Genomic DNA, 27,682 nt, shown 5'->3' with positions numbered 1-27,682 from the left:
AGTAGGGTCAGACATCCCAAGTTAAAACCCCACAACTGTGCTCGGTAAGTGTGTTTGCACAGGGTCTGCAAGCATGAAAAGGCAGCAATTCCCATCGCAGCTTCAGCAGCTATGAGCGTCAGCATAAAAGTCAGTTCCCTAATCAATGATCAGACTCCTTTCGAACAGACACCTCCCAGCCCCGCAAGGCAAGAGGGCCTGGAGAAGAGGGAGACTACAACTCCCACCATCGTTCAACATGCGCGCGTGCATTAGAAACATGTATTGCGTCATCTAGTCTAGAGGCAGGCTTGTGAGGAAGACTATAACTCCCATGAGACATTTCGGTCATACGCCTGCGTAGTGTAGCATGTGACCTTCCCGCTGAGAAAAGATGAGAGAGAGACTACAACTCCCAGATACTTTTGATGTCCGCGCTTGCGCACTTGCGATCTCCCTTCGTGCGGCTGCTGGCCAGGGCCCCTGAGGCCCGATCCGAGCGAGAAGAGGAAGATGGCGCTCACCAGGTTGGTGGGGCTGGTCTCCGCTTGGGGTCGGATTCCCTCCGCCCTGCTCACGGTCCAGTGCCCTTACACGCCCGCAGGGTCCGGGTCCTGGAGGGCCCTCTCCCGGGTGCGAGGTGGCTCCCGTCCCCGCCGAGGGACAAACTGCGCTGGCGGCGCGTAGGCCGCACCGAGCCGGGGCCTTTCCCGAACGCCGAGCCGCGGGCCCTGCCGCCACGGGGACAGGGCCGGAGAGACGGGTCGGGGCGTGGGGACCGGACACCGCCCACCGGCCTGCCTCCCGGTTCGGCCCTCGGCTGAGCGCTGGGGCTGGGCCAGGGTAGAAGGCGCTGCGGGAGGCAGCGTGCACCCCGGGGGGGGAGGTCGCCGGCCACCCTTCGGGGCTGTACAACTGGGGGCCCGTACAGGGAGTCGGGGACGGGAACGTTTCTCCAGGGTGTGCAGCGAGCTCTCTGGAGCTGAAAGGGTTAATTTCCCCTCCTCACCCCCCACCCCCCCCCCGTGTGGGAACAGCGGATCCCTCGGGTGCGATGCCTTCTCCAGGGGGGTACACAGCCACTCTTGCGTGGAGACCGGGGCACAGGGAGTCTGGGGTCTGATGCAGCGGCGTCTGGGACATCCCTGTGCACTGGGGTTGCACATAACGCTCGGGATATGAGCTGGGATGATAGATCCCATCGTGTGCACAGCTCCATCGAGGTCCTAAGGCAGTCTACTGAGAGAAGTTGAAAGATCAGTGTCATTTCTCTGTCTAGCTTAAGGCATATCTCTCTTTGTGTTTACTCTGACATATAAACCTTTTGGCAGCCAGACGTTTCCTTAAGGACATGTAAAGACGGGCAGCGTGGTACTCAGATGGGGGTGCAGGATGAGCTGAAATGTGGGAAGCTAAAAGTTCGGAATTTTAGCTGAGTCCTTTGTTCTTAGCCAATGGGAACAAGAGGTGCTCCAGAGAAAGGAAACGTCTTGTATAGCTTGGGTACTTTGTCCAAATCTTAGTGAGAATGAGGTATATCGTGTCTATTTGTGGCCATTTACATAAGGGAGTCATTAAGAATTGGAGGATCTTTTCTTATTCACTTCGACAGAATGGTCGAAAACATACTTACATGGAAAGATCTGTGTTATGTTCTGTAAGATTTCTACTACTCTGTTGCTAAAGAAAAGGCAGACATGGCTCCTGCCCGGCTTTGGTTCAAACAGGGGTTGGAAATATGTATTAATTAATTATGTCAAGTCTAGAGAGGTGGAGAAAGAGTGCCACCTTCAATATTTCAACTCTGTAGTAGCTGTGGCCCAGTTGAAAAGTCCTGCACTCAACTGTTAAATGTTATAAATTATTTCAGATCCAATACAGATCAGTGGCAAAGATTAACAGTCCCTTGGAATACTCTCACAACAGACTCAAATATTGCATTTGATCTCAGTTGTGTTGAGTGGGTGAGGCTGTCAAAGTTAACATCCTTCTCTTTTTGTTTGTGCAGTTTTTTACCAGCCCCAACTCAGCTGTCTCAGGACCAGCTAGAATTAGAAGAAAGGGCAAGATCTCAGAGGTCAAGACAGACTGCACTGGTGTCATCACGCAGGGAACCTCCCCCGTACGGTTATCGGAAAGGATGGATACCACGAATGCTAGAAGTAAATATTTGAATTCATGCTCTGGTGATAGCTCTCATTTTCTTTTATATATATTTTTTATTTTAAAAAGGGTAGATTAAATCTGAGCACTTGAATATAGCACAGAAAATTGTGTAGCACCCCACCATATGAGAAATTGACTGGTTATGTCCACCAATCCCAGTGGAAATATTCTGGGTTTGTTTTTGTTTTACAGTATTACTACTTACCACAGAAACTTTCTAGCTATATTGTACATTACCTTCCCTGTGGATAATATTGTAAAGTGAAAGCAAGCAGCCCTTGAGATCATGGCCTTCTGAACACATGCCTATTTTCATTTTCCTGATTTGTTAAACACACAGTTCAGATTAAAGTTCTCCATGCATAATTACAGTTAGACAGCTAAAAAGAGTTGCATTGGAGAACAAACTCATGGTTACAATGTTTTCATAAGTAACAGATTATCTTACTCTCCTGTAAAGCATTGGCATTTGTCAAACATTCAGTGTTAAATATATAACTGCCAAAAACAACCTGAGATAATGATGCATGTTCTTTGTCTTGACCCTGAACTTGGTTAATCTCATTTCAACTGCAAATGCTGACAAGTTGGGAGTGTGAACAGGGGTTTTTGAGAAATTGCACCAAGACACTTTGTATTTTGACCCAGAAATTCCTTGCAGTGATTTAAAATGACATTTGGCATGAGATCTGAGACTTGGTGTGGTTAGTCCTAAACCAGTGTTAACAACAACAACACTTCTGGGACAAGGGACCAGTGACTCTACTGAAGTGTTAATACCTTGCAAAACATCAGGACTAGAAAAGGATTTCTTATACAGCAATTGCTGCTTTCCACTAATATACAACATTTTTTTTAGTTTTAATGTCTGATGAGATATCAGATCTTAAAATTCCACATTTTCATTAATTCTTCTGCATTTTAATTAGCAAAATTAATATTTTAGTAGTCACTGCCTCAAACTGCTAAAGCTAGAAATCAGTACATAATGTTTTTTTAAAATTGGGTGTCATGGCTTTCAAATAGCATCCAGCCTCACTTCCAAACACCAGCTGTACATGAATTGATAAGTATGTGGGAAGGACTGTTACAAGTATCTGTCCAGTTGATAGATCAGTACAAATGTCTTTAACAGCAGTAAACTGTTCCAAGCATGATCTTGGTCCAGAGAATAAAAACGAAGTTTAAAAATCAGTCTCTAACATACCAAGAGTACTATGAAAAGGAATCTCATTTGGGTTTACTGACCAGTGACTATCTTTTGGTCTGGTTAGGGTATGAAGACTATTTAATTCTGTAACTGGGGTCTTGTAATGTGACACTTGAAAGAACCTTGGTAAATCATCTCAGATTGTTCTTAGAATGCATGGAGCACTAATCCTAGATGTAGCTCAACTGTTATAGATTCAGAATGGCCTGGTTTGAGAGGCCTATCTCCTTCAGCTCATTAAATACTGAGTGAAAGGGCAGGTAAGCACTCTTGAAGCACAGGGGCCTGGAATTCCTACCCAAGTGCCAGTGTGTTGGAGTCTAGCATACCTACCATTTTGAATGTGTGAGCTACAGGTTTTGTGAAAAGAATGTTTCATCATTAAAGCAACAAAATTAGCTGCTAGTCCACTGCTAATTGTGCTGTGGAAAGTGACAAATACCAAATATAGTTTAGCAGCATAAAACTGTCACTCTTGTAACATTAGTAGTTTGCAGTTGCTGTATTGTAATAGTAAAATACTTAAAGTTCAACCGCCTTGATTCATGTATGAATCTAATTCTGTGATTATTATCGGCATTGCAGTAGTGCCTGACATATTCCAGTCTGGGATAGGAGCCCTTGTTTGGTGCAGCAAATAATTCTGGACATTGCCCGAAGGAAAATGAATGCATCTGTCTTCTATTTTAAGAATTCTGAATTCTGCTGCCCACTGAAAGAATATACTGTGGTACAGTCTGGTTGTTGCACTGTGGGAACAAGGCCATTGTGCTGGAACCAAAGCACTCCCTGCTCCCATTCCTTGCTGAAAAATACTGGCAAATCTCGTGCTTTGTTTCATGCCACATGTTTCATTTATTGCTCACTTCTCTTTCCTTTCTGTGCAGGATTTTGGAGATGGAGGTGCTTTCCCAGAAATCCATCTGGCCCAGTACCCTTTGGATATGGGCCGAAAGAAGAAAATGTCCAATGCTTTGGCCGTTCAAGTGGATGCAGAAGGAAAAATAAAATACGACGCTATCGCTCGACAGGGACAGTCAAAGGACAAGGTAATACATTCTTACAATAGGAGTGCATGTGTTTGGCAGCCTTAAACAAATTGGGTTAAACATGTTTGTTCTAACCAACTGTCACCATTTTGACATTAGAAATCTAGATGGTCGCTTTTAAGCATTGACATGTTTTGTTAAAAGTTTAGGAGGTGAGGTAACATCAGTCAGCTGTGAGTGGCACGATTGGGAGGATATGGTGGCCCAGAGCTACTTGAGTCTTTCTATTTTGTAACTGTGATAATAACTTTGTGATCTTACAGAGGTTAGATAATGTGGGTGAAAGTGCCTACTCAAATGTTGTCTATTGATGGCTAGTATTCTACTGGAGTTTGGTGGCCATCATGGGGCGTTCTAAAGAACATGCGGGTCGGCTTATCAGAGGCAGCCTTCAGTCAGACTTCTGTAATTCAGGATCAAATTAGGGGTTTTCTTTCTGGCTATGAAAGGCAGGCAGTAAAATAGCACAAACACAACTTCCAGAAAAATGGACCCTTATGTGCTTTTATTGTAACTGTCATGCTATCTGGAATGACTCGTGACCATAAGTACCTACCTCAGGCCAGATTGTCAAAAATAGGACAGACACCCCAAACTGGTGGAATGTTCTGTAATTAGATTTCACCAGCCCAGTAACAAATGTGAACTCCTGCAACACTATATAGTCTTTCTGTGAGTCACAGACAGTCTCCTCAGGCTCTCCAGTCTATTTTGCTACCCAGGCAAGCTGGAGTTAGTGATAAATGGTCACTTACATCAAAATCACAAAATATTCAGGTTGAGACCAGTCACTTACCCCAGATCAGTTTGTATTCTGTATCTCTCACCAACGACAATGCCTGTAGCCAATTCTGTAATAAACTAACTAAAGGTTTATTAACTTGGAAAAAGAAGTAAGAGTTATTTACAGGTTAAAGCAAGCAAGCATATAACACAAATGAGTTGCAAACTAAATCCTAAGAGTGACAGAGTTGTAGTGATCTTTCAATTCAAAATATCTTTCAAGGAAAACCCAGGGATAACCCTAGTGGATCTCTTGCTTCATTTTGGTGTCTCTGGCCCTGTGAGAGTTCAAACCGCAAAGAGATGATCATTTTTCCTTGTGAGGCATTTTTATATATTCTTCCCTTAGAAATCAAGCTGATAGCCAGAGTTCCCACAGAAGTCCCTTCGTCATGAGGGGAGGGGGGAAGAGGAGGAGGAATGCACTTAACAGAGTATTTGATCCTTGATATTATACAATAGCTCATTTGCCTTTAATGAACAGGATTTAACATCTTGTTAGAGACCATCAACACGTACAACAAATATATTGCACAAGTCTTTTTCCTGGTTTGTTGAGTTACATAGAGGTTTACAATGCAAATGCTTGGTATCACTTTATAACATGGGGTATAGCTGCTTGAGAACAATACATGCAGCATGCTTCAAGCATTTTATAAAACACTAAACACAGCAAAATAAATATTAGATGTTAAGTTAATGCACAAGTAACCAAGAGTGGTTTCCAGCTATGCATTTGTAAATGTTCAGTGAGGCTTGGGGCCTTGGCATGAATTGGCATCTGGTAATCCAGTGTCACAGTAACATTGACTTTTTTTTTTTTTTTTTTACTAGTCTTCATGTTTTAACCCTTTTGCATTGGAGTTTTATTTTGTTATTGCAACTTCCATTGCATTGCAATATGGGGTTGGCAGTGTTGCTGACTTAAAATTGCCATACTGTAAGACTCTCTGGGCCCAGACCTGCTCCCACTGAAGTCAGTGACAAAACTACCATTGACTTCAATGGGGACAGATTTGGCTCCTGTATCTGTAGTAGTGATTCCTAAAAGGAAATGGCTAAATTGGGTATTGTGGTATCCCAATTGACATTTAGAAGATCATTTATGCAAACTCCCAAGCTCATTGTCAGGAGCCCGTATTTCAGAGAGGGTGGATTGGATCATAGACTACATCAAAACTTTTATTTTCCTTAAACAGGTGTGGGAATAGGAGAATTAGTGAGGTTTGACTAGACCAGATGTTTGACCATTTCCTTGCCATGGTAACTATTACTCATCCCTCTCTAGAGTAACCTAAAGGAAATCTGAAAAGAAAGAACTGAACACAGGGGGCTTTTTAATTTAGAATCATTGAGATGTTGATCTGGATAATTGTTCAGGAACTCAAGATTCTTCCTGGATTGGTGGAGCTTTTTATGAAAATTTGAGCACTAGGAGGAGCACTTACTTTTAGAAAGCTACACCCCTTCCCCATCTACCTTGGGGTTTTGAACAGTACTCATTCCTGTAAAAAGTATCAAGTGCCCAATAAATGTGACAGTGACTCAGTCTTTCAGGAGTGAAAATTTCCTTAATCAGAACACTAGGAAGGTTAAAAATCATTAACTTTTTAAAAACTCAAATTAGATTTTTTTTTATTTTTTTTTTACTCTTACACTTATCTGAAGTTTATTATGCAACTCAAAGTATGATGCCTCAGACAAACTGTTACAATCATTTAAATTGAAAACCCAATCAATTATGTATGTTGAATAAATGCCATGTATTGTGTATCTTCATGACATCACCCTACTACAGCATATTTGAAACATGGGCTAAAATCAGTTTTGCTCTGAACTCTCATGTGGACTGAAAGTAATTCGAAGGAATAAAAGTACATAATGGCAATGGCAGTATGTTGAGTTGTGAACAAGACTTCCACTGGGATGCCACAAGAATTGGAATGTAGCTACTAATAGGGCTAGAGATTTATAATACAACAGTGTGTAGCATGGCTAAGCAGTAACTAGTGGGGGCAAGGGGAAAATACTAAACACTTTAAATCTTCAAAGATTTGTGCCAACTTTAACTTTATCCACATAGCCTCCAATGAGGAAGGTAAGTGTTGTTCCTAGCTAAAAAGTGAGTATATGGAGCTAGAGATTGGGTAAGTAACTTGCCTGAGGCTAGGCAGTGTGTTAGTGGCCGAGCCAGGATTAGAATGCAGAAATTCCTGGATCCCAGTCCTGTGCTCTGAATCCTGGACCATGCTGACTCCACCTACAGATATTTGAATGTAAACACTTAGGGAAGAGAGGAATTATTTATGGTGGTATAGTGGAACATAACTAGGACTAAGAGGTGAAATAAAGAAAAGGAAAACTTAGATTCTGTCTCAGGAAAATGAACATCATGGAATAGTCTACTATGGAAGTGACAAGCCTCATTGCTAGATGTTTTAAAGGAGATGAGAGAGCATTAGCAAGTATGGTATGTGGAATGATTCTTTATTGGCCTGCTGTGAATTGGGTGACCTCAAGTGGATTTTACAGATCTAACTTTTGTGATTATACACTATGAATGAGATTGACTATAGAATCTTTAATAGCCTGGACTATACATATAATTCAGATATTCTTCAGATCTCAGTACCTATGGCTGAAGAAGAACAGATATTTATAAATTGGCCCACCAGGTGTTCTGGATCTAACTGGGATCGCTTCATGAGCTCCTTATTTGTCTGGGCTAGGAACATAGGTTATTTTGCTTTCTCTACAGCCTATGAATTGTCTCAAATTTGAATTAAATAGTTGGTCTTTCTGTAAAGAAGACTGCTGCCGCCAAACAGGTTTATCACTACAACCCTTGTATCTAGGTGGCTTACCAGCAACTTCCATCACTTCCGCTATTTGCCTCTTATGTTTCCTTTCCATATAAAAAATACCTAGTACAAGGAACTTTCATGGAAAAACTCTGGGCTTGAGGGTACTTGAAGATCTGATATATCACCTCTGCTTCTTGAGGATGGCAGAAGCAGCCTGATAAATCGATACTAGCCAGGCATCTACAGATAAATCCAGACCTGACTTTGTGGATCCTAAACCAGATATCCATAATAGCACACCTGGCTCCTGTATTGCCAGAGCTTATTCCAATACCAACTCTGCCCGTGTGGTTTGTGATGGAATTCAGATGGCACACAGCATAAATTAATGCTTCTTGGAACATCACTGATTTACGTGTCTTGTTGAGGCTAATGTTATGCTTCCATATTAGGGGAACTTGCATTATAGGGCAGCTGTCCCCAAAGTCCACCCTTACAATGGCAGAATTAGCCTCTTTCTAGTAGAGTGGCTCTGCGTGGAGGAGCTGGTGATAGTATGTGGAGTTGGAGGTGATACTACTTAGCTGCCTTTCACTGACATTGCTTCTCAAAGGCTATTTTTACAGAACTTGCATGCTTCTCTTCTGCGTGCCTTGTAGCAAGGGAGCAAATGAGATGGCTCTGTCTATCCGTCACAACATATAACCACACCGCTATTGCTAAGGAGGGGGGGAGGGATAGCTCAGTGGTTTGAGCATTAGCCTGCTAAATCCAGGGTTGTGAGTTCAATCCTTGAGGGGGCCATTTAGGGATCTGGGGCAAAAACTGCGGATTGGTCCTGCTTTGAGCAGGGGGTTGGACTACATGACCTCCTGAGGTCTCTTCCAACCCTGATATTCTATGATTCTAAGTTAGCCCAGTGCTTGACAAAAATCAGCTCATAGATGAAGAACAGTTAGTTGAAGTTCTACCTCAAAAAGAAGGTCATGCTGATATAGAGAAGAAAGCATTTTGAGAAGTTTGCAACCATGCTGCAGTCTCCCTTAGCGGACCTGAACTGGTCAAATTCTGTAGCTCAAGAATGTTCCTGCATACCTCTCTGATGCTAAATTCCCACACAGCAGCATCTGTGAGTAACTCCTCTGCATTCTTCAGCTGGCTAGGAGACTGTCTTGGCAGATGATGACATAGCCTGGATTTTATTTCCTGATTAATGCCCAAGTAGATTGCACTATTGTAGCTCAAACTGTCAGACCTCAAGAAACTACCACTAGTATAAAATGCAGTGATGCGTCTCCTCAACATTGGCGACTATGAGCATAGCAAGCCCATCTTCTACTTACTAAACTGGCTCCCTAGAATATTGCATCACATTCAAGGTCTTGGTCTTTTTCTTTACGACACTTAACGATCAGGGCCTAGGATACTTAAAACTCCAAGACAAGGACCGCATTTGGCAACTGCACTCCTTGGACCCAGTGGAACTGTCTACTGCAAGGATAAAGTTAGTCTGCAGGAGATGGAGCTTTCTTGAGGGCTGGGCCAACACTAGAACAAACTCCCATATGATGTAAGAACAACTGCAAACCTCACCATCTTCCATTTGAAGTAGAAGACGCTCTTCTTAATTCTTGCTTTCACTAGTGGAAACACATAACACAACATACATTTAAAATAAAGCCACGTATAGTTGTCTCCTGAGGGAGTGGGGGTGGGGGAGAGAGAGAGAGAACCACTTGTCAGCAATGCTAGTCATGTTGATAAAAGAACTCAGATATCGCAGTGATGGCTATGGTGTGAAAACATGAATAGAATAGAATAGACCTAATAATTTGTGAAATAGTTCATTACTCATATCAGAGTAGTATCCACCTCTTTTGATAGAGCTTTTCTTGAGAAGTAGGGTTAATCCTGGGTCTTTGTGGAGTGACCTGAATACCAATTTGGATAAATAGATGGTGCCTTCTCCAGTTGAGGTACAGGGAAGATTTTTGAAGTTAGTCACTTATGTCACAGAACAAAATGGAAAAATCTGTTTTGTAGTGTTGGGGTTACCACATTCCATCCTGTAGATGGCTGCATTTCAGTGGCAGGCAAGTGATCCTTACTTTACATATGTAGTTGGTAAAGCTCTGTATAGAGCCACTTTGAATATACAGAATCAAACATATTGTTGAAAAAATATTTAAACAGTTGCAATGTGACAAGTTTCAGGCAAGAAAGTTCTCCATATAAGCCTGGTCTTATGGGATTCTAAGGGCATGGCTACACTCGAAACTTCAAAGCGCTGTCGTGGGAACGCTCCCGCGACAGGGCTTTGAAGTGCGAGTGTGGTTGGGCATGAGTGCTGGGAGAGAGCTCTCCCAGTGCTCCTGGTAATCCACCTCTATGAGGGGATTAGCTCAGAGCCTGTCTACACTAGCGCTTTAAAGCGCTCAGACTTGCTCCGTTCCGGGGGGGTGATTTTTCACACCCTGAGCCAGCAAGTTAGAGCGCTATAAAATGTAAGTGTAGACAAGCCCTAAGCATGTGTGATCAGATTCTACTGCTAGGTGAAGTGCTTTCAGATATAGGAAGAGCAGAGAGCAGTCTCTTCCGATAGCACCATAGCACATAAACATTTAGTCTCTGCCTGTTAAGACTGCCCCAACCTGCAGAAGGAATCTTTCAGTGGGACCAATAAGTTGATTTCTGACTGATCACTCCACATTGGAGTAATTTCAAAATGGAAATGCTAAAACCCAATAGCAATGAATCTCTTACTTGACTTTCCTTCATCCTCATAATCAAAAAAGTGGTCCAATTAAAATTTATAAGATACTTGTACTTTTTTTTGTTTTTGAAGGAGGTGGGAATATTGTTTATCGCCACTAATGTCAGACTGATCTCCCCGTTGCATCCACTTTGCTGTCACTTTGCACACAAGTACAATGTCTGTTTAGTGGGTAATGAGTTGTGGATTTAGTTCACAAAGCTCATTTGTGCTCCAATCACCTGACAGAGGTATATTGTAATTTTGAGATAACTCCTGTAGCCTTCTCTTGTCTCTGAGAATATTCTGAGCTCCTTCGATGTGCTTGGTTCTTCATGCAGTGAGGCTCTTGGGTTTTATGGTTAATTACCAAAGAGGAATACTGTTCTTCAGATGTCCTTCACTTGGCTTTGTGAGATGCTGGAATAGTATTGCTCATTTAAGGGATTATTAATTTTGGAGATGTGGATAAGTAGCACACACGAGCCATTTACTGCTTATTTAGCACTGAGGCTACAGGTCAGTTTTATAGTTAGGCATACGCTATTAGGAGCAGTTTATTCCATCTTTCTACTTGCAAGAATAGCTATTGAGAGATTTTAACCCTTTGAGCCAGGATTTTCTGATATTTCTTATTGAGGCAGATGTAAAATCCTAATTCTAGGTGCAATGTTTTTTTGTTTTTGTTTTTTTCCCCCTGTATGAACCTTTCAGTAACACTCCTTCCCTATATTATTCTTACTGGGGCTTAAGATTTAATAATTGTGTGTGGGAGGACTGAATTATTCATGCTGGGAAAAACATGAAATCTGTCAAATATTTAACAATTTCAAGGAGGTAGGGAAGATGATGGTGTAAGGTATAAAAGCAGGATAGCCGTTTGAGTTAAGTTTCCCTTCTTCGTGAAAATTTATATATAAATCAGGGTTTTCTAGCTTTGCTGAGGGATCCCAAAAAAAAGGAAATTGATGGTCAGAGCATGGGACTGGGAGCCATGAATTCATTAATTCTAATCCCAGCTCTAATGGCAGTTTGCTATGTGACTTAGGGCAAGTCACTTCTTTGCCTCAAGTTTTTCCATTTGTAAAATGGGGGTGATACTACTTCCCTATTTTATTTGTTTTTTGAGAAATCCTGATTACTATGGTGCACCTGGAAGCTGAATGATTGCTATATAAATACTAAATACTATCGAAGGATAATCTATCTTCTGAAATATCACCTTGAGGAATGGTGCATTTCTATCTATTCCTGTTTCACAGCACTGATCAATTATAATGTGTTTCAGGTAATTTACAGCAAATATACAGATCTGGTACCTAAAGAGGTTATGAATGTGGATGACCCCGACCTGCAAAGACCTGATGAGGAAGCAGTGAAAGAGGTACTGTATGCATTGATGCATATAGCTATTAGAGCTGCATTCTATTTTTTGCATCTTTGTTATGGCACTCAACATTATTTTCCTGATTACAGCTAACTGAAAAAACAAGAGCAGCCCTGGAGAAATCGGTCTCCCAGAAAGTTGCAGCAGCCATGCCAGTCCGAGCAGCCGACAAACTAGCTCCAGCTCAGTACATCCGGTATGGACTGAGTTAGAGTATATAACCCTTTTGTGTAGAATTGATTAGTGAGAGCATGCCTTGATTTTTAGGAGGAGGCTCCTCTTTTTTTTAAGCTTACTCCTTTGCAGGAGGCTGCAGTATGAAACTAATTCAAGAAATGTAGACTTCGTTATTAATGATGAGTTATTTTGAACCATGTTAATTGTCTTCACACCAGAAGTTAAAACATTTTAAGAGGTTATTGCTTTTTAATGGAATGTAATATTAGTCGCATTACAGAGGGCACAGTGTGCTAGGGAAACTGACCATGATGTGTGTGTTTCCATTCAAAATAAGGTCTTTATAACCAGGCTCTCCCTTTACTAAGTGTGACCAACTCTAAAGCAATTCTGAACTAGAAGAATAGTCTTTATTTAGAAGGAATCTCAGCTGCAGCCACAAGAAACTTCCAAACCAGGGTTTGGGTCACTTCAGAGCATACTTCTGCAAGTATATTAAGGACTTTTTTGGGTCACAGCCAGTGAGTAGTCCAACAATGTCTATGAGTATGTACTATGGCATCTGACTAGATAAGACTCTTCTCATCCTTCTAGTTTGTAACTTAAATGTTACACTCTGTCCTGTTGCAGAAACAGGACACTATACCACTATAGCCTGAAAAGGGGCAGTTCAAATGCTAAATGAATATCTAGTTACATCTGTGCATTCTGGTGTTGAAGAGCATTTTAAAAAATTGGTGTGAACAAAACTGAAATGCAGAGCAGTTAAATGAGGAAGGATGAGGCTGGCAGTGTATAGAGAACTGAATGTATCTCAACTGCTTTCTTCAGATACACACCATCTCAGCAGGGTGTGGCCTTCAACTCTGGAGCAAAACAGAGGGTTATTCGAATGGTGGAGATGCAGAAGGACCCCATGGAACCTCCAAGATTCAAGTGAGTACCTGGAATTTTTCATAGCAAGTAGAGGATTTTGATAAGCACATTTCCTGACTGCCTACTGATCACATTATCCTTTATCCTTCAGGATTAACAAGAAAATTCCTCGTGGGCCACCTTCTCCTCCTGCTCCTGTAATGCACTCCCCCAGCAGAAAGGTATTGAATGTAGCTGCTATTTTCTGGTCTGGCTTCTAGCATGTGTTCTCAAACCCCACTCTGTTGATATCTAGCTGCTACCTGTGGTGCTTTTTCTCCTTTCCTCTGCCTTAAGGTGTGTTGCTAGGTGAGTAATTTAGTGTGAAATGTAAAATTCTGTGTCTGGGCAGTGTTGAAGGTGTATTTTCCTATATACCTTCACAGAGGTTGATTTAAATTCCCCACTTGTTTTACAAAGGCTCACATTGCTGTGACTCTCTGCAGCTTGGAGGGTTGGGTGAGGCTCTAGATTTAGCATATCCATACTCCTCTTTGACCAGCCTGTGTTTGTTTCTTGCAGTGTGTAGGAATAACAGGGCATTATTTTAAGTAATTAAAATAAATATGGGCTCAGGAATGATTAATGATATTACCTTTTTCATATGCAGGTTACTTAATCTACGCTGAAGTTTTGAGAAATAACCCAGTTCAATTCATCTCTTATAAATTTATTAAAAGATTAAGCAAGCAGTAACAAATAAGTTCAAGTGAAATGTCACCAGCTAACTTATAGTTTATATAAAGGTATAATACAATGGTCAAATTGAGGGTACAAGTCAATGGTTCAATTTATCTGGCTAGTCAATTACTACATTTAGTAATTTAATTATGAGCAAGTTATGGAAAACAGTCGTCTTAAATTTTTACAGGAAGGTTAAGGGGAGATATTCCTTATCATAGAATATCACGGTTGGAAGGGACCTCAGGAGGTTATATAGTCCAACCCCCTGCTCAAAGCAGGACCAATCCCCAATTTTTGCCCCAGATCCCTAAATGGCCCCCTCAAGGATTGAACTCACAACCCTGGCTTTAGCAGGCCAATGCACAAACCACTAAGCTATTCTCCCCCCCACCCCCCAAAAAAAAAAAAAAAAAATCTTGACTCAGCCCTCCAGCCAGGTCACCTGGAGTTCCCCCTTTGCAAGGTATCATGCATTTTGACTTGAACAGTTTAATTCAGTGTCTGCTAAGAGGCAAAGGCTATTGCCTGTCTCAGTTTTAGGGAAATATAGCTCTTAAAATAATTTCCCATAGCATCCTTTTTGGCTTTTTCTCCCATTAACCATCACTGTTCGAAACTTTTCTGAAGCTTGGTTTGTTTAATATATTCCCCTCCCCACTTTAACACAATGCCTGCATCTTTCTGGCAGTCTGGCACAGGCACAGAATGATTTATAAAATCCCAGACTTATAAGAGCTTTAGAACAATACTGGTTTAACCCAGATATCTTTTACTGTTTCAGTAACTCACTTAGAGGTTTAGCGTCCACTTTGGAGAACAGTTTGTAATTCATAAAGAGAGACACGCATACATCCACACGCAAACTAGTGAGCATTGGAACGATTTGAGCATCCTCAAATTGCTTTAGAGAAGGATTTTCACACCTTCCCAAAACCTTTAGCTCGCATGATTTGGTCTTAGTTTGGATCTAAACTGATATTAACTGTTGTCTTTGACGATGATGACATGTAATTTGAGCACATTCGCATGTGAGGAAGAGGGTTGGTCTCTTCTCTCTTAGTTGTAGCATGGTTGGCTCAACTGGTGTAGTCTTTTACCACCCTTCCTTTAGATGGCCAGTCCAGAGAGGAAGAGAGCAGGATACAACTTTGGGTGTTGTGTTGATGGTTGCCATCTTTTGTAGGGCTCAGTGACTTCTCTGTTCCTTCTCAAGGGACACTCTTGTCCAATCATGGATTCCAGGATGTTGGCTATAGCTCATCATGGAACAGTGACTTGGCATCTTGCTATTTCTTTACAAAGAACCTTTGCTTTCTGAATTGTCCCAATACTTCCCTAGCTGTCTTTTTGAGAGAGAAGTGGAGAATTTTCCTTACTGGTATAAATCTAAAAAAAGTCTTTTCTCTTATCCCCCCAACCCCCATCCCTTGTCCATTCTCTCAATTCAGATGACCGTGAAAGAGCAACAAGAGTGGAAAATTCCTCCATGCATTTCAAACTGGAAAAATGCAAAGGTAATTAAGTTGTCATAAACTCAGCCTTTAATATTGCATCCTGCTGGGAGACTTCTGTGAATGATCTGGAGCCTGACTAATACTGACTTTAAACCTCTAGAGCTCTGTAAACTGGCTGCTTTCAGAATGGAGAACAGTTGTAGAGCTCGGTTTTTCTCTTTCCTATTTATTAGGAGTGTCAAGATGACAGGAGCACAGAGTTGATGGGGAATGTATTACTTCATAGAAGAGATTATATGTGTTGAGAGAAGAAATGGTATTTAATAAAATCCCCATAATATTGCAGTGTGGAATTTGAAACCAAACCTCTGGGTTCTCTGTGAAAGTCAATTAAACTGATAAAAGGGGAAACTGGCATCAGAGGACAGAGTGTATTTCTTTACACTCACTCAGACTCTCCAGATAGTTCTCAATTATGCCTTCCAAAACTAGTGAATTTTCCATCTCCAATTTGACTAAATTATTCCCTGGCAGGGGATGTATGTGTTGTGCCACTCAGCAGGAACTATAGAGGGTCCCACTACTTCTGTCAGGAGATCAGTGTTTGCAGGAGATACTAATAAAATTTCAGTGACAATTCTGACCATTCTCTCAAAGTTGCTGCTGTGCAGAAATTCCAAATGAAGGAGGCAGGAAAAGCAACATGCCGTGATACTTTTTCCTACCCAAATGCAACTGTTTAACTGTGCTTGACAGTGATTTAGAGGCTCCAGTTTTAGGTTAAAACTGCTTAAACCCCAGTTAAGCAAAAACTTCATAGAAGCCTGTCTTAAATATCTCCCAAAATACCTGCAATATTCATAGACTTGCATTTTTGAGGTGGAGGCAGACCCTATCTATCTCCCAGCCTCACTGGGAGCCTTGTCTCCTGGGGACAGAGTCCTGGTGACTAATATTTTATATGTATTAAAAACAATTCAGAGAAATCAGCTTTTTAAACACAGATTTTAAAACTGGCTACCACCAGAAACAGTGTGTCCCAAGTTTTTAACACAAAGTCAAGAGCTGAAATGTATCAATTGCGGATGATCACTCTCATCCCAGTAAAGATGCTAGTTGAAAAAATAGATGATCCTTGTGGAAAAAAGGAGACTGGAGACAAGGCTTGTATTCTCCAGCATAATTATGCAAATGCATGAAATGCAAGTCCACTGAAGCATATTAACAACGGGTAAAGATTTTGATTTCCTTGTTCAGTATTCCACGTTTATTTCTGGTGATGAAGTGTCTGTCTGTTTTCACTCGAGGGTTACACCATTCCATTAGACAAGCGTCTGGCTGCAGATGGCAGAGGACTGCAGACTGTTCATATTAATGAAAACTTTGCCAAGCTGGCTGAGGCTCTCTACATTGCTGACAGAAAGGTCAGGCTGTTGTTTAATCTCAGTGTTGTTATGGTTGGTTTAATTATTTTCTTCTGTGTATTTTTATTTCCTTGGGAAAAATCAACTGAGTGAAGTTGTAGCTTTCTACTCCATCTTCCTCTTGGGCTGACATGAGACATATACGTTGTATCATCAAGATATTTGAATCAACAGGTCAGCATGGACTGGTCTCCAGGGAGCTTGTGGCTCTTTTGTTAGTCTTAGATGCTAGGCTATATGGCTACCTGGTTTTGTTTCATGTTTACAGTCTGATTCGTATTGGAAAAAAAGGCTGTTTAGTGGGCAGCTTCGTAGCTGTTGCTCTCATTGCATCCCGTGTCCCACCAGTGTATTAACAAGTGTTTTTAATCTCATGCAGGCTCGTGAGGCTGTGGAGATGCGTGCCCAGGTGGAGAGAAAGATGGCACAGAAAGAAAAGGAAAAGCATGAGGAAAAGCTCAGAGAAATGGCCCAGAAAGCCCGAGAGAGGCGAGCTGGGATCAAAACCCATGCTGAGAAAGGTACATCCCTCCTCTCCTTCCCCGCAAGAAATCTTGTCAGAATATTAAAGTTGCTTTCATGTTAGTTCGAACCCTTTAAACTAGTTGAAAGAATATGAGAGCCTATGTTAACTAAACCCAAACTGTAATTGCTAAGCACACTAAATGTTTCTCGTGTCTTGAGTGACCTTGAGTCAACTCAGCTAGTTAGTGGGAGTGCAGTTTGATTTTGAGCCCCAAGCTCCCATGTCAGTGAATGTTGCAGAGAAGGTTCTTCAGAAAGGTAGAGATGCACTCTGACCACAACAAGGAGCAGCTTTTATGGGTTTGTAGAGGGAACCCTTGACTTAAAGGAGGGGATGGGGCAGTGAGAGATTGGGGCGGTGGAAAAAACAAACTAATTCACTTCTATTGTCAAGAGTGTGCCAAGATTTCCATTCTGAGTCTTTTCACAGGACTATAACTGAGTTACATATTTATGCCAACCCACGACAAGACAGTCACAGGCCAAGAACAAATCTGACATTACAAATCATAAATGAGCTTTTTTAAGTCTTAGAGGATGTCAGACAGGTTTTTGGGTTTTTTTGCAGTCCTGTAACTGGGCTTATTTTAAACAAAACTCTGCAGGCTTTAGTTCACACTGCACACTAGACCTTTTAGTTACTAAACTGAATCCCAAGTACTGGAACAGCTGTATACTCTAGATTGAAATGTTATGTCAAAGATCCAGGTACCAGCTACAAAGAGCAGACATACTGTCTGGTGATAAATCCACTCAGTTGTTGGATACTCTTCCCTACAGCTGGAAGTGCATGCATAACAGGATTTGTTCTTTGATTCTAAAACCTAATTTTAGTAACACTTCAAAGCATAACTCTTCTGTAGCACATTGGGGACCCTTTAACTTCCATGGGATTTGCCAAGTGTTAATCCCCAGGCGTTGCAGAGAGAAAAGAATCCCTGAAAGCCAAGAAAACGTGGTTCAGACAGACTGCATCCTCCATCTATCTTATCAAGCCCAGGTGTTAGAGAAATGTTTTCAATGTCATTAGAAAGGGATCTTTTTAAATCTGCTTTTTCACTTTCTGTTAAACATCTGATTTTAAAAGTTGTAGAGCCCTTCATTTTCTGTAACTCAACACTGACTTCAGTTACTTCAGTGATCACTGGTTTAACTCTATCAAATAACAAGTAGCTGTCTTGTTATCAACAATCTTAAATGTGTCTGTACAGAGGATGGAGAAGCTAGAGAGAGGGACGAAATCAGACATGACCGGCGCAAAGAGAGACAGCATGACAGGAATCTTTCCAGAGCAGCCCCTGACAAAAGGTGAGTCACGAAGAGCAGCTTATCTAATTGCTGTATTCATGCAACTCCCTTCCTAGGCAGTGGAAATAACAGTAAAGAAATTTCTACCCATGAGCCAAGTTTGGGTGACCTGTATTTGTGTGAGGTCTTCACTGGGATTCTTCCCTCACTTTGTTACAGGATTTTAAAAGCTTTATCAGTATTGCCAGTAGTGTGTGTAAGTTCCTGGAGTAGATGTTAGGTAACACAAGTTAAGTCCCACAAAATGTCTGCAAAGCTTGTAATTTCATGGAAACTCAGTTCCTTAAGATCAACATGCACATCCTGGAAACTAACACTAAAAACCCGCATTTGGCCCGTACCAGCTGATTTGGGCTCAGGGGCTATTTAATTGCAGTGTCGACATCTAGTCTTGAGCTGGTGCCCGGGCTCTAGGACCCTGAGATGTGGGAGGATCCGAGTGCTCAGGCTGCAGCCCTGGCAGCCTGAGTCAGCTGGGATGGACCAGCTGTGGGCTTTTAGTTGTAGTGTAGACATACTTGTGAGTAGTGAAAGATTTGTAGTAGTTAGTATGGCACTTAACCTCTGGAATCTAGTTTTCTTGATCAGAAGCTATTTAACTCAGAGAGCTCTCAAACTTATGTATATACCCTGACCCAGAACCATTTTTCTGAAGGCATTTATAAATTCTGCATGCATGCTGAGGAATTTAGTTGTGAAGCAAAGTTTTAGTGATATAGAGCCTGGGAATCATGTAAAGTCTCAGTTGGGATGAAATTCTGACCCAAGGTCAATTGGAAACTTGCTGTTGACTTCAGTAGGGCCAGAATTTCACTCCTGGTATGTGGTTCCAGTTAACTGAACCATTTTGCTTGAATTTAATAAGTTTAAACTCTCTTCAGGCTAAGCCTGTGTGTTTGCCCAGACCAACTTTTAAGCTCCCAAAGACTTCACAGAGCTTGCACTTTGAAATTTTTGTAGTGATTAGCTCTGAAATTAACCACCCAAGATTGTCTTCTGTACTGGTTCTGATTGAAAACAGATACAGAGGTTTCTAAACCCCAACCAGTTTGATGTGATGTTAAACAGTGGAAAAGCAAACTCAAAGGCCTTCCCCCAACTAAAACATGACTTCCCCAAAATGTCTCCTGTGCCAAGAGACCACAAGTTAATCTTCAGCCTAAAAAGGGAAGTTTTGGGGTTAAAATCCAGCTTCTGATGGACACTGTCTTAGTCATTGCTCCAGCAGCAGGTCATGGTTTGTAATCTTAACTTTAATAATTTTGATTATCTTCCAAATTAACAGTGTTAAATTTGTTACATTTTTAACTCAGGTCAAAGCTGCAGAGAAATGAGAACAGAGATATCAGCGAAGTTATTGCCCTGGGTGTTCCCAACCCTCGTACATCCAATGAGGTCCAGTATGACCAGAGGCTTTTCAACCAGAGCAAGGTAAAGAAATGAGACCCCTTCACACTCGTGTTTAATTTCTAAAAGGTGAATGCTGGGCCAACTCATCCCTTTGTAGGGACAGTCCAGTGTAGATAATAAGTGACCCCTTTCTGCTGGATGTACAGAGGAAAACTCTGAAGGCAGACAGAGACATGTTGCAAGACAGAGCAGGAGCCACTTCAGCCAGCTGTTCTGATTCCCTTTCATTTAGTGCAGAGATATTAAAGTGATTGGATACTCTCTAAATACTTAAATAGATGATGGCCCTCTGTCAGGGGAATGAAGGAACTTCATTTTCACTGAATGCATTAAGAAATAAGGGAAATGTGCTACTGAGACAAGGAGGCATATGGTAAAGACAGATTCAGAACAGGAAGTTAATAGTAACTTGAAATTGGCAGACTGCAACTCCATGTTTTACTGCTCATATTGAAAATACTTCTCAAATGATTGTTACTTGCAGTAAGTTTTATTTAACCGCGTCCCAACTGGACTTTGAAATCAACGCTATCAGTGAAGTCTAGTTAATTGAAAGAATTCCATGTGCCCCTTTGTCCTCCTGCCAAGTGACTTTACAATCATTTTTTCTATTCTCACTTCTTGTGAAAGACCCATAGGAAGAAGGAAAATTGACTCTGTAGGAAAAGGAACATGCAAAAAGCTGAAAAAGCAGGCTTTTCCTCTTTACTTCAGTTCTAAGACTCCCTGGGTATTTTATTTTTTTAAGCTTGCTGTTACTTTTATTACAACATTAAAAGCATTTTCACTTGCTTTAGTCCCAGTTTAAAACTGGTGTGGTATGTTAAACAGCTTCTCTGCAGGGCAGGTTGAAATAATTCCTGTATATTAAAATGCAGGTGCTCTTTCCTGTTTCTTGAGGATAGAAATGTCCTTTGCACAACAGATGTTTGTAGCACTGAGAGTTCATGATCAGTAGACATTATATATTGTACCTCCCTGTAATTCATCAGCTTAATGTTTCCTCACTGAGCTTTTGAAAACTCACATATCCTACTTGGATTAGTACCTCGTGCATTATCCATTCTCTTTTCCTTTTCAGGGTATGGATAGTGGCTTTGCTGGAGGAGAGGATGAAATTTACAATGTCTACGACCAGCCTTGGAGAAGTGGTAAAGACATGGCCCAGAACATCTACAGACCTAGTAAAAATGTGGACAAAGACATGTATGGTGATGACTTAGAGGCTCGAATAAAGACTAACAGGTAAGAAAACAGGAGAAACTCAATCTCTTCCTATGCCATTTAGAACAATCTGGACTGAACATCGTCTTTCTTCTGCTGCAGGTTTGTTCCTGATAAGGAATTTTCTGGCTCAGACCGAAGACAGAGGGGCAGAGAGGGACCTGTTCAGTTTGAGGAAGATCCCTTTGGTCTGGACAAGTTCTTGGAGGAAGCCAAACAGCACGGTGGTTCTAAGAGGCCCTCGGATAATAGCCGCCCTAAAGAACATGAGCATGAGGGCAAGAAGAGGAGGAAGGAGTGAATGGACAGGCCTAATTGAGTACCAAGAATGGACTATAAACTGGGACTCCATGCTCATAACATTTTTAATCTATCAGCAGGAGTGTACAGTGGATGGTCATATATGAAGCAATTTAGCAGTTCTGTGCAGTGTAAACAGATGTGCATAATGGTTCTTAGTTCTAACCAGGACAACCACCCATGGAGAACAGGGGAGGGGGAAGATTGTTTTGGACCATTTGGGGCATATTATCTTTATGCAGGGCTTTAGCTATGCTATTCCCCTGTGCCCTATCAGCACTCACAAGAACTTTGTCCCAGCATCTCAGGGTAAGATACCCTTGCCTGGAGCTTTAGTTTTTTGTTTTTAAACTAGCAAGGCTTTTACTTAATATGATAGTTCTCCTTGTGTATATAGCTAACCCCCTGCTTATGCTGTAATAAATGGAATTTGGGGGAGCTTGTAGGATAGAGTTCTTACGATTCACTGATCCCCTCTCAGTTCAAATACAAACAATACAGCCGCAGCAGAGGGAAACAGCTGGATTCTGTTTTAAAGTCAAAGACACTCACACTGCCCTCAGTAATGTTTATTTTAGACTTTCTTTACATGTTAGTGAAATAAAGTCTCCAGCTGCTGCTAACTCATGTCAGCTACTCCTTCATTTGCATATTGACTTCGAATACTTCTGGGTTTCTGCCGTCGAACCTGGAGCTGAAATAATGAAAGCAGCTATTTAAACCACAATTGAAACTTCTGTTCAACTTCAACAGGAGACAACTGACTTAATATCCTCCATCCACACTGATCTCACTCTGGGACAGATGCTCTCAAAAGGTATTTTTTTATTCCGTCACACTTGCACTTTCAGGAGCCATAAGTATAGATACTAGACTCCCAACAAGAAAGTTAGAAATAGCTGCTGCCCTGCAGGAGAAAAATCTTAATAGCTTCCCCAGAACTACACATAAAACTAGTGGAAAGTAACTGTCTAGGATTAAATGGGATAAATTGCTTCTACAGGGAGGAAAAAGCTTGACATCTCTTCATAACTAGCTTTTATATGAGACAACTCAGCATTTCCTACAGATTAACCTTTTGAACTACTTAGCAATATCAGTGAAGGGAAAAGCAAACTCCCTTTTACCAAGTTTATTATCCTGTTGTCTAGACTCTTCTTGTTCTGCAAAGATTTGAACCCAGTAAATCCCTGACGTCCTCTCCCCACAACTACGTGTAATTACTCCTCCAAGTCTACATTCTTCTACCACTTCCCTTTATCCTTAATTTTTTGCAATATTCTAAAAATCATATTTGTCAACTAAAATTGTCACTAAAGGGAAACCAACTTGAAATTCAGTGAGTTAAAACGAGGTAGTACAGGTTAATGTTTTTAACTCTGTTACTGAAACCAACTGTGGGGAAACAATGAAAATACTGTCAAATGCATATTTAATTTATAAGAACTCCTATCTTTTAATCAGTTGTAAAAACAGGTAAAAAGTTCAGACTAAAATAATTTGCATTGACTGGTTCCTTAGATCTAGGCTGCTTATTGTTCTAGCCTCTAGATATTTTATTAGTTCTATTATTTTAGTAAGGGTAGTTATTACAGGTGAAAGCAGTCAGGATCAGCTGAAGCTTGGTGGGGGGTTTTAGACTTTCCAAGCTATGCATTTAAGATCTCATCTTTGAACACTACACCTCTCATTGGGATTTTTTTAAAAATAAATTACCCAACCATCCATGGTCATATTAGGGAAAGGGTCCAGACAATACTGCCAGAAGGTCCATTTCTGTAATGAAATGAGTCCCCATGAAAGGATGGAGTAGTTTGGGGCAATTACTGACTGAAGGAGCCAGTGTCTTGTTAGTCCTGTGACTGAGGCCGCTAGAGGAGACAGCAAGCGGTTGGGCTCTACTGCCATCACTTTTCTGACACTTTGCTCTAAAGCTGTTGCATCAAACCTGGACAACTCAGTTGTCTGACTCTAGCATTTATCCATACAAGTTTTGGGGCACTGAGCCAATACATTCAATGTGGACATAAGAGGGGATATACTGAATTGCACAAGAAATGAACAATTCAGGTAAGGGAGTATGTCTACCCTTTGATACAAAACCTAAGGTTTCTACTGAATCCTCATGTGGTGCTGGATTTCCAGCTAGCCTTAGTGGCCCAAACCACCACCTTCTAGCCCTTCTGTACTTGGCTAGAAAGTCCTTGATTGATGTGGAGTGTCATCTAGATCTTTGACCTTCAGTATGAATGCATGCAATATACTTTACATGAGACTACTTCAGCTATGTCTACACTGCAATTAAACACCTGCAGCTGGCCTATGCCAACTGACCAGGGGTCTGGCTACACAGCTGTTTAACTGCAAACGCTTGTACCGGAGCTTGGGTTCTAGGACCCTGCCAGGGAAAACTATCCCAGAGCCTGAACTCCAGTCCAAGCATCTACACAGCTGTTAAACAGTTATGTAGCCCAACCCCTGCAAGCCCAAAGTCAGCTGGCATAGGGCAGCTGCAGGTGTTTAATTAAAGTGTGTAATAGCTTGGAAATGCAGAATGCAGCTGCTTTTTTAGTTGTGGTTATATGAATGACACCTGTGCTCTACAGCCTACACTGACTCCCATGTTATCTCCACTGCAATTTAAGGTGTTGGTTGTAAGTTTAAATCCCTTTACAGTTCAGGTCTTGCATATATTAATTTCTGTTCCTATTTACCTCATTACTTGACTCCAAGTGATATGTTCATACAGACCAAAGGTCCCCAAACTGAGGAACGTTAGACAGAGACAGGGCTCCCAGCCGAATGCCTGACCCCAGCCCAGCCCTGTTCCCAGCCCAGGCCTGAGGCTGGAGTGAAGCCAGGAGCAGAGCCACGCCTGGCCACAGGCCCAGCTGCCAGCTCCCACTACAGCCTGGCTGTAGCTCAACTCCTCCCAGATCCACCCCCACCTATGGCCCCAGTCTCCGCCCCTCTTCCCCCACCTCCACTGAGGTGCAGCCCAGTTCCCAACCAGGCACAGACAGAGTAAGGGGGCCGCAACCCTCAAAAGTCTGGGGCCACTGATATAGACTGTCCCCAAGTTTATATAGCTGTGGGTTGAATTCAAGGCTGTCTTGTATTTGTTTTCTTCCTTTTAGTCCAATATGAGGGAAATTTGACTTTCAAGAGACACTGCAGAGTCTACTTAGTCACACTATCTGGAAAAGAGGTTTGGGATAACTTCAGAGAAAGTTCTCAATTATAGGTTGGGGAGTGTTACAGCTGTCAATTTTACATTACTTCTATTGTAGTGTTCAGATGGTTCATCCAACTTGTGTTGGGAGAGGCACACAGAATGCTCCTCAGCACCCCTGGCCTACTCAAAAGGAGGTAAGAGTTCAGTTTCTTTTATAAAATAAAGCGTTCATTTAAAACAAGCTGTTACCTTGACTCCTTCTAGGATGTGGGATTCCTTCTGTAATGCATTGTGAAGGCCTTCTTCTGAAGAGAATCCAACCCAGCAAAAGCCTTTATGAAATCCTGTTTGTTTATCCTAGCCACCAAATACAAAATAAAATGTAGCTCAATAGACTGACAAAGTACTACACTGACATTGTTACAGCACCCTCTTACAAAGTTTTTCATGATAAAGATCCTTAGTTCACTAGAGAAAATTAAATACTTTCTTTCAGGAGCCCATCATACCCTTTCCAGAACACTTGAGCCCAACTGCCTTGTGAACTTGAATTTAACTGGACGCTGCTCCCCTCTCCTCCCACAACTTGAGTCCAGCAGCCAACATTGTCTTTTTAACATCAGTTTGAAAGGCTGGATAGCACAGTATGGTTATTTGTTCAAGACTGAAGGCATTACGTATTGTCTACCACAAGTGGCAGCATTTAAATGGGGGTTGATCTAAATCACAAGCCTGAGCCTTGGAAAATGAGGGAACAAGATTATAGCAGTAGTCTAAGATACTAGAAAAGCTGACTGCAATAGTAAGACAAGCAAGATGCATAGGAAAAAAAATCCGTGACTTCCTAAATTCCTTTTAATGGGCTTTCCACTTTTAAGAATGTATTGCTATCCACGAAGAGAAAAGCTAGCTACAATAGCCAAATCTGCCAAAGTACCTCAGGCCTGAGCTACAGCTAGTTCTGCCACTGATTTCAATCATGACCAGCAGCACTACTTCCAACTTATGCTGAATCAGCCTTGTCACAGTGTGACATTTGTAGTGTCCCGTAAAGAGTGGTGATAAAGACATCAATTTTATTTTCAGAAATAAGATGATTCCCTGCATTCCCAAATAATTTCACCCACATCCCAAGTGGTCTCCACTTCTTATTGAATCTAGTCTTAGGTAAAATGATCAGTTCACAACTAGAAATTTAGGGGGATTGCTTGTTTTGTTTTCCAGCTGTAGCTCACTAACATTGGGGTTATCAGTGAGGGGAAAAGATACTTTTATCATGTCAAAATATTCATTTTTGAACAACTGGACTGGAAATCAGTGTCCTACCAGTTAAGACAGCTTTAGAGAAATATTTTAAACTCCTGGAGAATTAGAGGAATGGCAAAGATGCATCTGCTATATCTTCAGAATGGAATTTATTCACCACCATTTGGTCAGAATATTTTGACATAAGACAATTGACAGAAGTGAGGAAGCAGAAGCATTGTTTATATGAACTACCATGCATCAGCCAGCTGCCATTTTTCCTAAAAATGGGTGTCTTCCCATATTTCTGAAGCATCCACAACCATCTTCCCAGCTAAAGTGGAATAAAGGACTTTCTTTTTTTTTTTTTTACAGCCACCCCATTTGGCTCCTTCATTGCCTACCAAGGGGCTACTGTGAAGCAGCAAAAAATCACTTTTCAGCTTATTTAACACAAAAAGTCAAATGCCGTATGTCCAGTTAAGCAACACCAACTAAGGCACCTAATAACTTTGCATTTGTATAACATCTTGCAACATAGGAGTTCAATGAATATAGGACATTATAATGCCCACTCTGAAGATGGGTAGTAAGGCTCCAAAAGGTTATGTGGCCAAGCTCACTAAGTACATCAGTAGGCACACATAGTAACCAAAAGTCCAGACTCCCACTTCTAACATTCTGAAGTGTTGTCCAAATATTAGCTATAACTGTTTATAACAATCTGAAAGCAGGAACCACCAAAAGGTATATGAGTTATTTAGGGTGGCCCAAGGAAATATAATGAGATGGAATTAAGGAAAATTTGATCAGAATACAAGAAAAGGCTTCTTAACAGTGATATCAACAAAGCCATGGAAAAAAAATCTCAAGAGGAGTAGTGGAAGTTTCACTGGGGACTAAACTAAGCATTTGTTCATAGGGAACAACCCCAAGTTAGTGGGGAAAGTTGGACAATATGAACTAATAGGTACTTTCCAGCTCCTGTTGATTATATGATAAATAACAAGAATAGCAGCGTTAATTTGCTTTGGATAAAGGGGCAATTAGCTAAAGAAAGGCAGATACTCACAAATGGCAACATGCATTTTCTTACAGTCCCAAACTGAGCAAAATAGTTTCTGAGTTCCCCTGTGGGAGAAAAACGTACAGTCACAACGAAGTCCACGACATCCAACAACCCCGATAAGATTTTTTTGTAAACAATGGGCCTGCCTAAGGCCCTACCGTGAGACGTGCCCATCCCTCCTTCACACACACACCCCTCAAGGGCAGCGCAAGCTGCCCCGCGATACACGTCCCGCTCTACCCACGAGCTTGGCCTCTCTGCTGGAGCAGACGATGGCTGGGAGGGGGAGCTGTGCAATGAAGCCGGCCGTCCCGCTGGAGTCCCGGACAGGAGCCAGCTGCTGCCGGGCGGGGACTGGCTCCTGCTCCCCTCTGCGGGGCGGACAGGGGGCTCCGCGGCCCGATTGGGCCCGCTCCTCACACCGCCCGGTGACTGGAGACCTGGACCCGTCCGGGGAGCTCGGCGAGGGGGAGGGGGAGGGCGCCCCGCCACCCGGACTCACTCGTGGCCAGAGTCCAGGGGACTTGGGATACGAAGAGCTCGAACACTCGCCGAGGGTAGGCGCGCGTCGCCGCCATCTTGGAAGGAGAAGAGCGAATTCTGACCTCTGACCTCTTCCCGCTCAGCCAATCAGATGCGAGC

General features: G+C 41.9%; 2 protein-coding genes across 2 annotated transcripts; one reads left to right on the top strand and one right to left on the bottom strand.

The window, feature by feature from the left end:
* Positions 1–379: 379 nt before the first annotated feature.
* Positions 380–22,174, top strand: SNW1 (SNW domain containing 1). The gene is made up of 14 exons (XM_048852724.2): positions 380–506; positions 1,988–2,141; positions 4,243–4,404; positions 12,032–12,127; positions 12,220–12,326; positions 13,139–13,243; positions 13,335–13,404; positions 15,355–15,420; positions 16,668–16,784; positions 17,164–17,305; positions 18,521–18,617; positions 19,931–20,048; positions 21,109–21,272; positions 21,354–22,174. The coding sequence occupies exons 1-14, from the start codon at positions 493–495 to the stop codon at positions 21,550–21,552; spliced, it is 1,611 nt and encodes a 536-aa protein (XP_048708681.1). The 5' UTR covers positions 380–492; the 3' UTR covers positions 21,553–22,174.
* SLIRP (SRA stem-loop interacting RNA binding protein) lies at positions 22,106–27,667 on the bottom strand. The gene is made up of 4 exons (XM_048852726.2): positions 27,543–27,667; positions 27,044–27,102; positions 24,976–25,083; positions 22,106–22,245 (listed from the first exon to the last, which is right to left on the bottom strand). Exons 1-4 carry the CDS (start codon positions 27,616–27,618, stop codon positions 22,171–22,173), a joined length of 318 nt encoding a protein of 105 aa, XP_048708683.1. The 5' UTR covers positions 27,619–27,667; the 3' UTR covers positions 22,106–22,170.
* Between the last annotated feature and the right edge of the window lie 15 nt (positions 27,668–27,682).

This window comes from Caretta caretta, chromosome 6 (genome assembly GCF_965140235.1).
Source record: "Caretta caretta isolate rCarCar2 chromosome 6, rCarCar1.hap1, whole genome shotgun sequence".
Classification (NCBI taxonomy): Eukaryota; Metazoa; Chordata; order Testudines; family Cheloniidae; genus Caretta; species Caretta caretta.
This window is presented reverse-complemented; position numbering and strand designations above follow the sequence as displayed.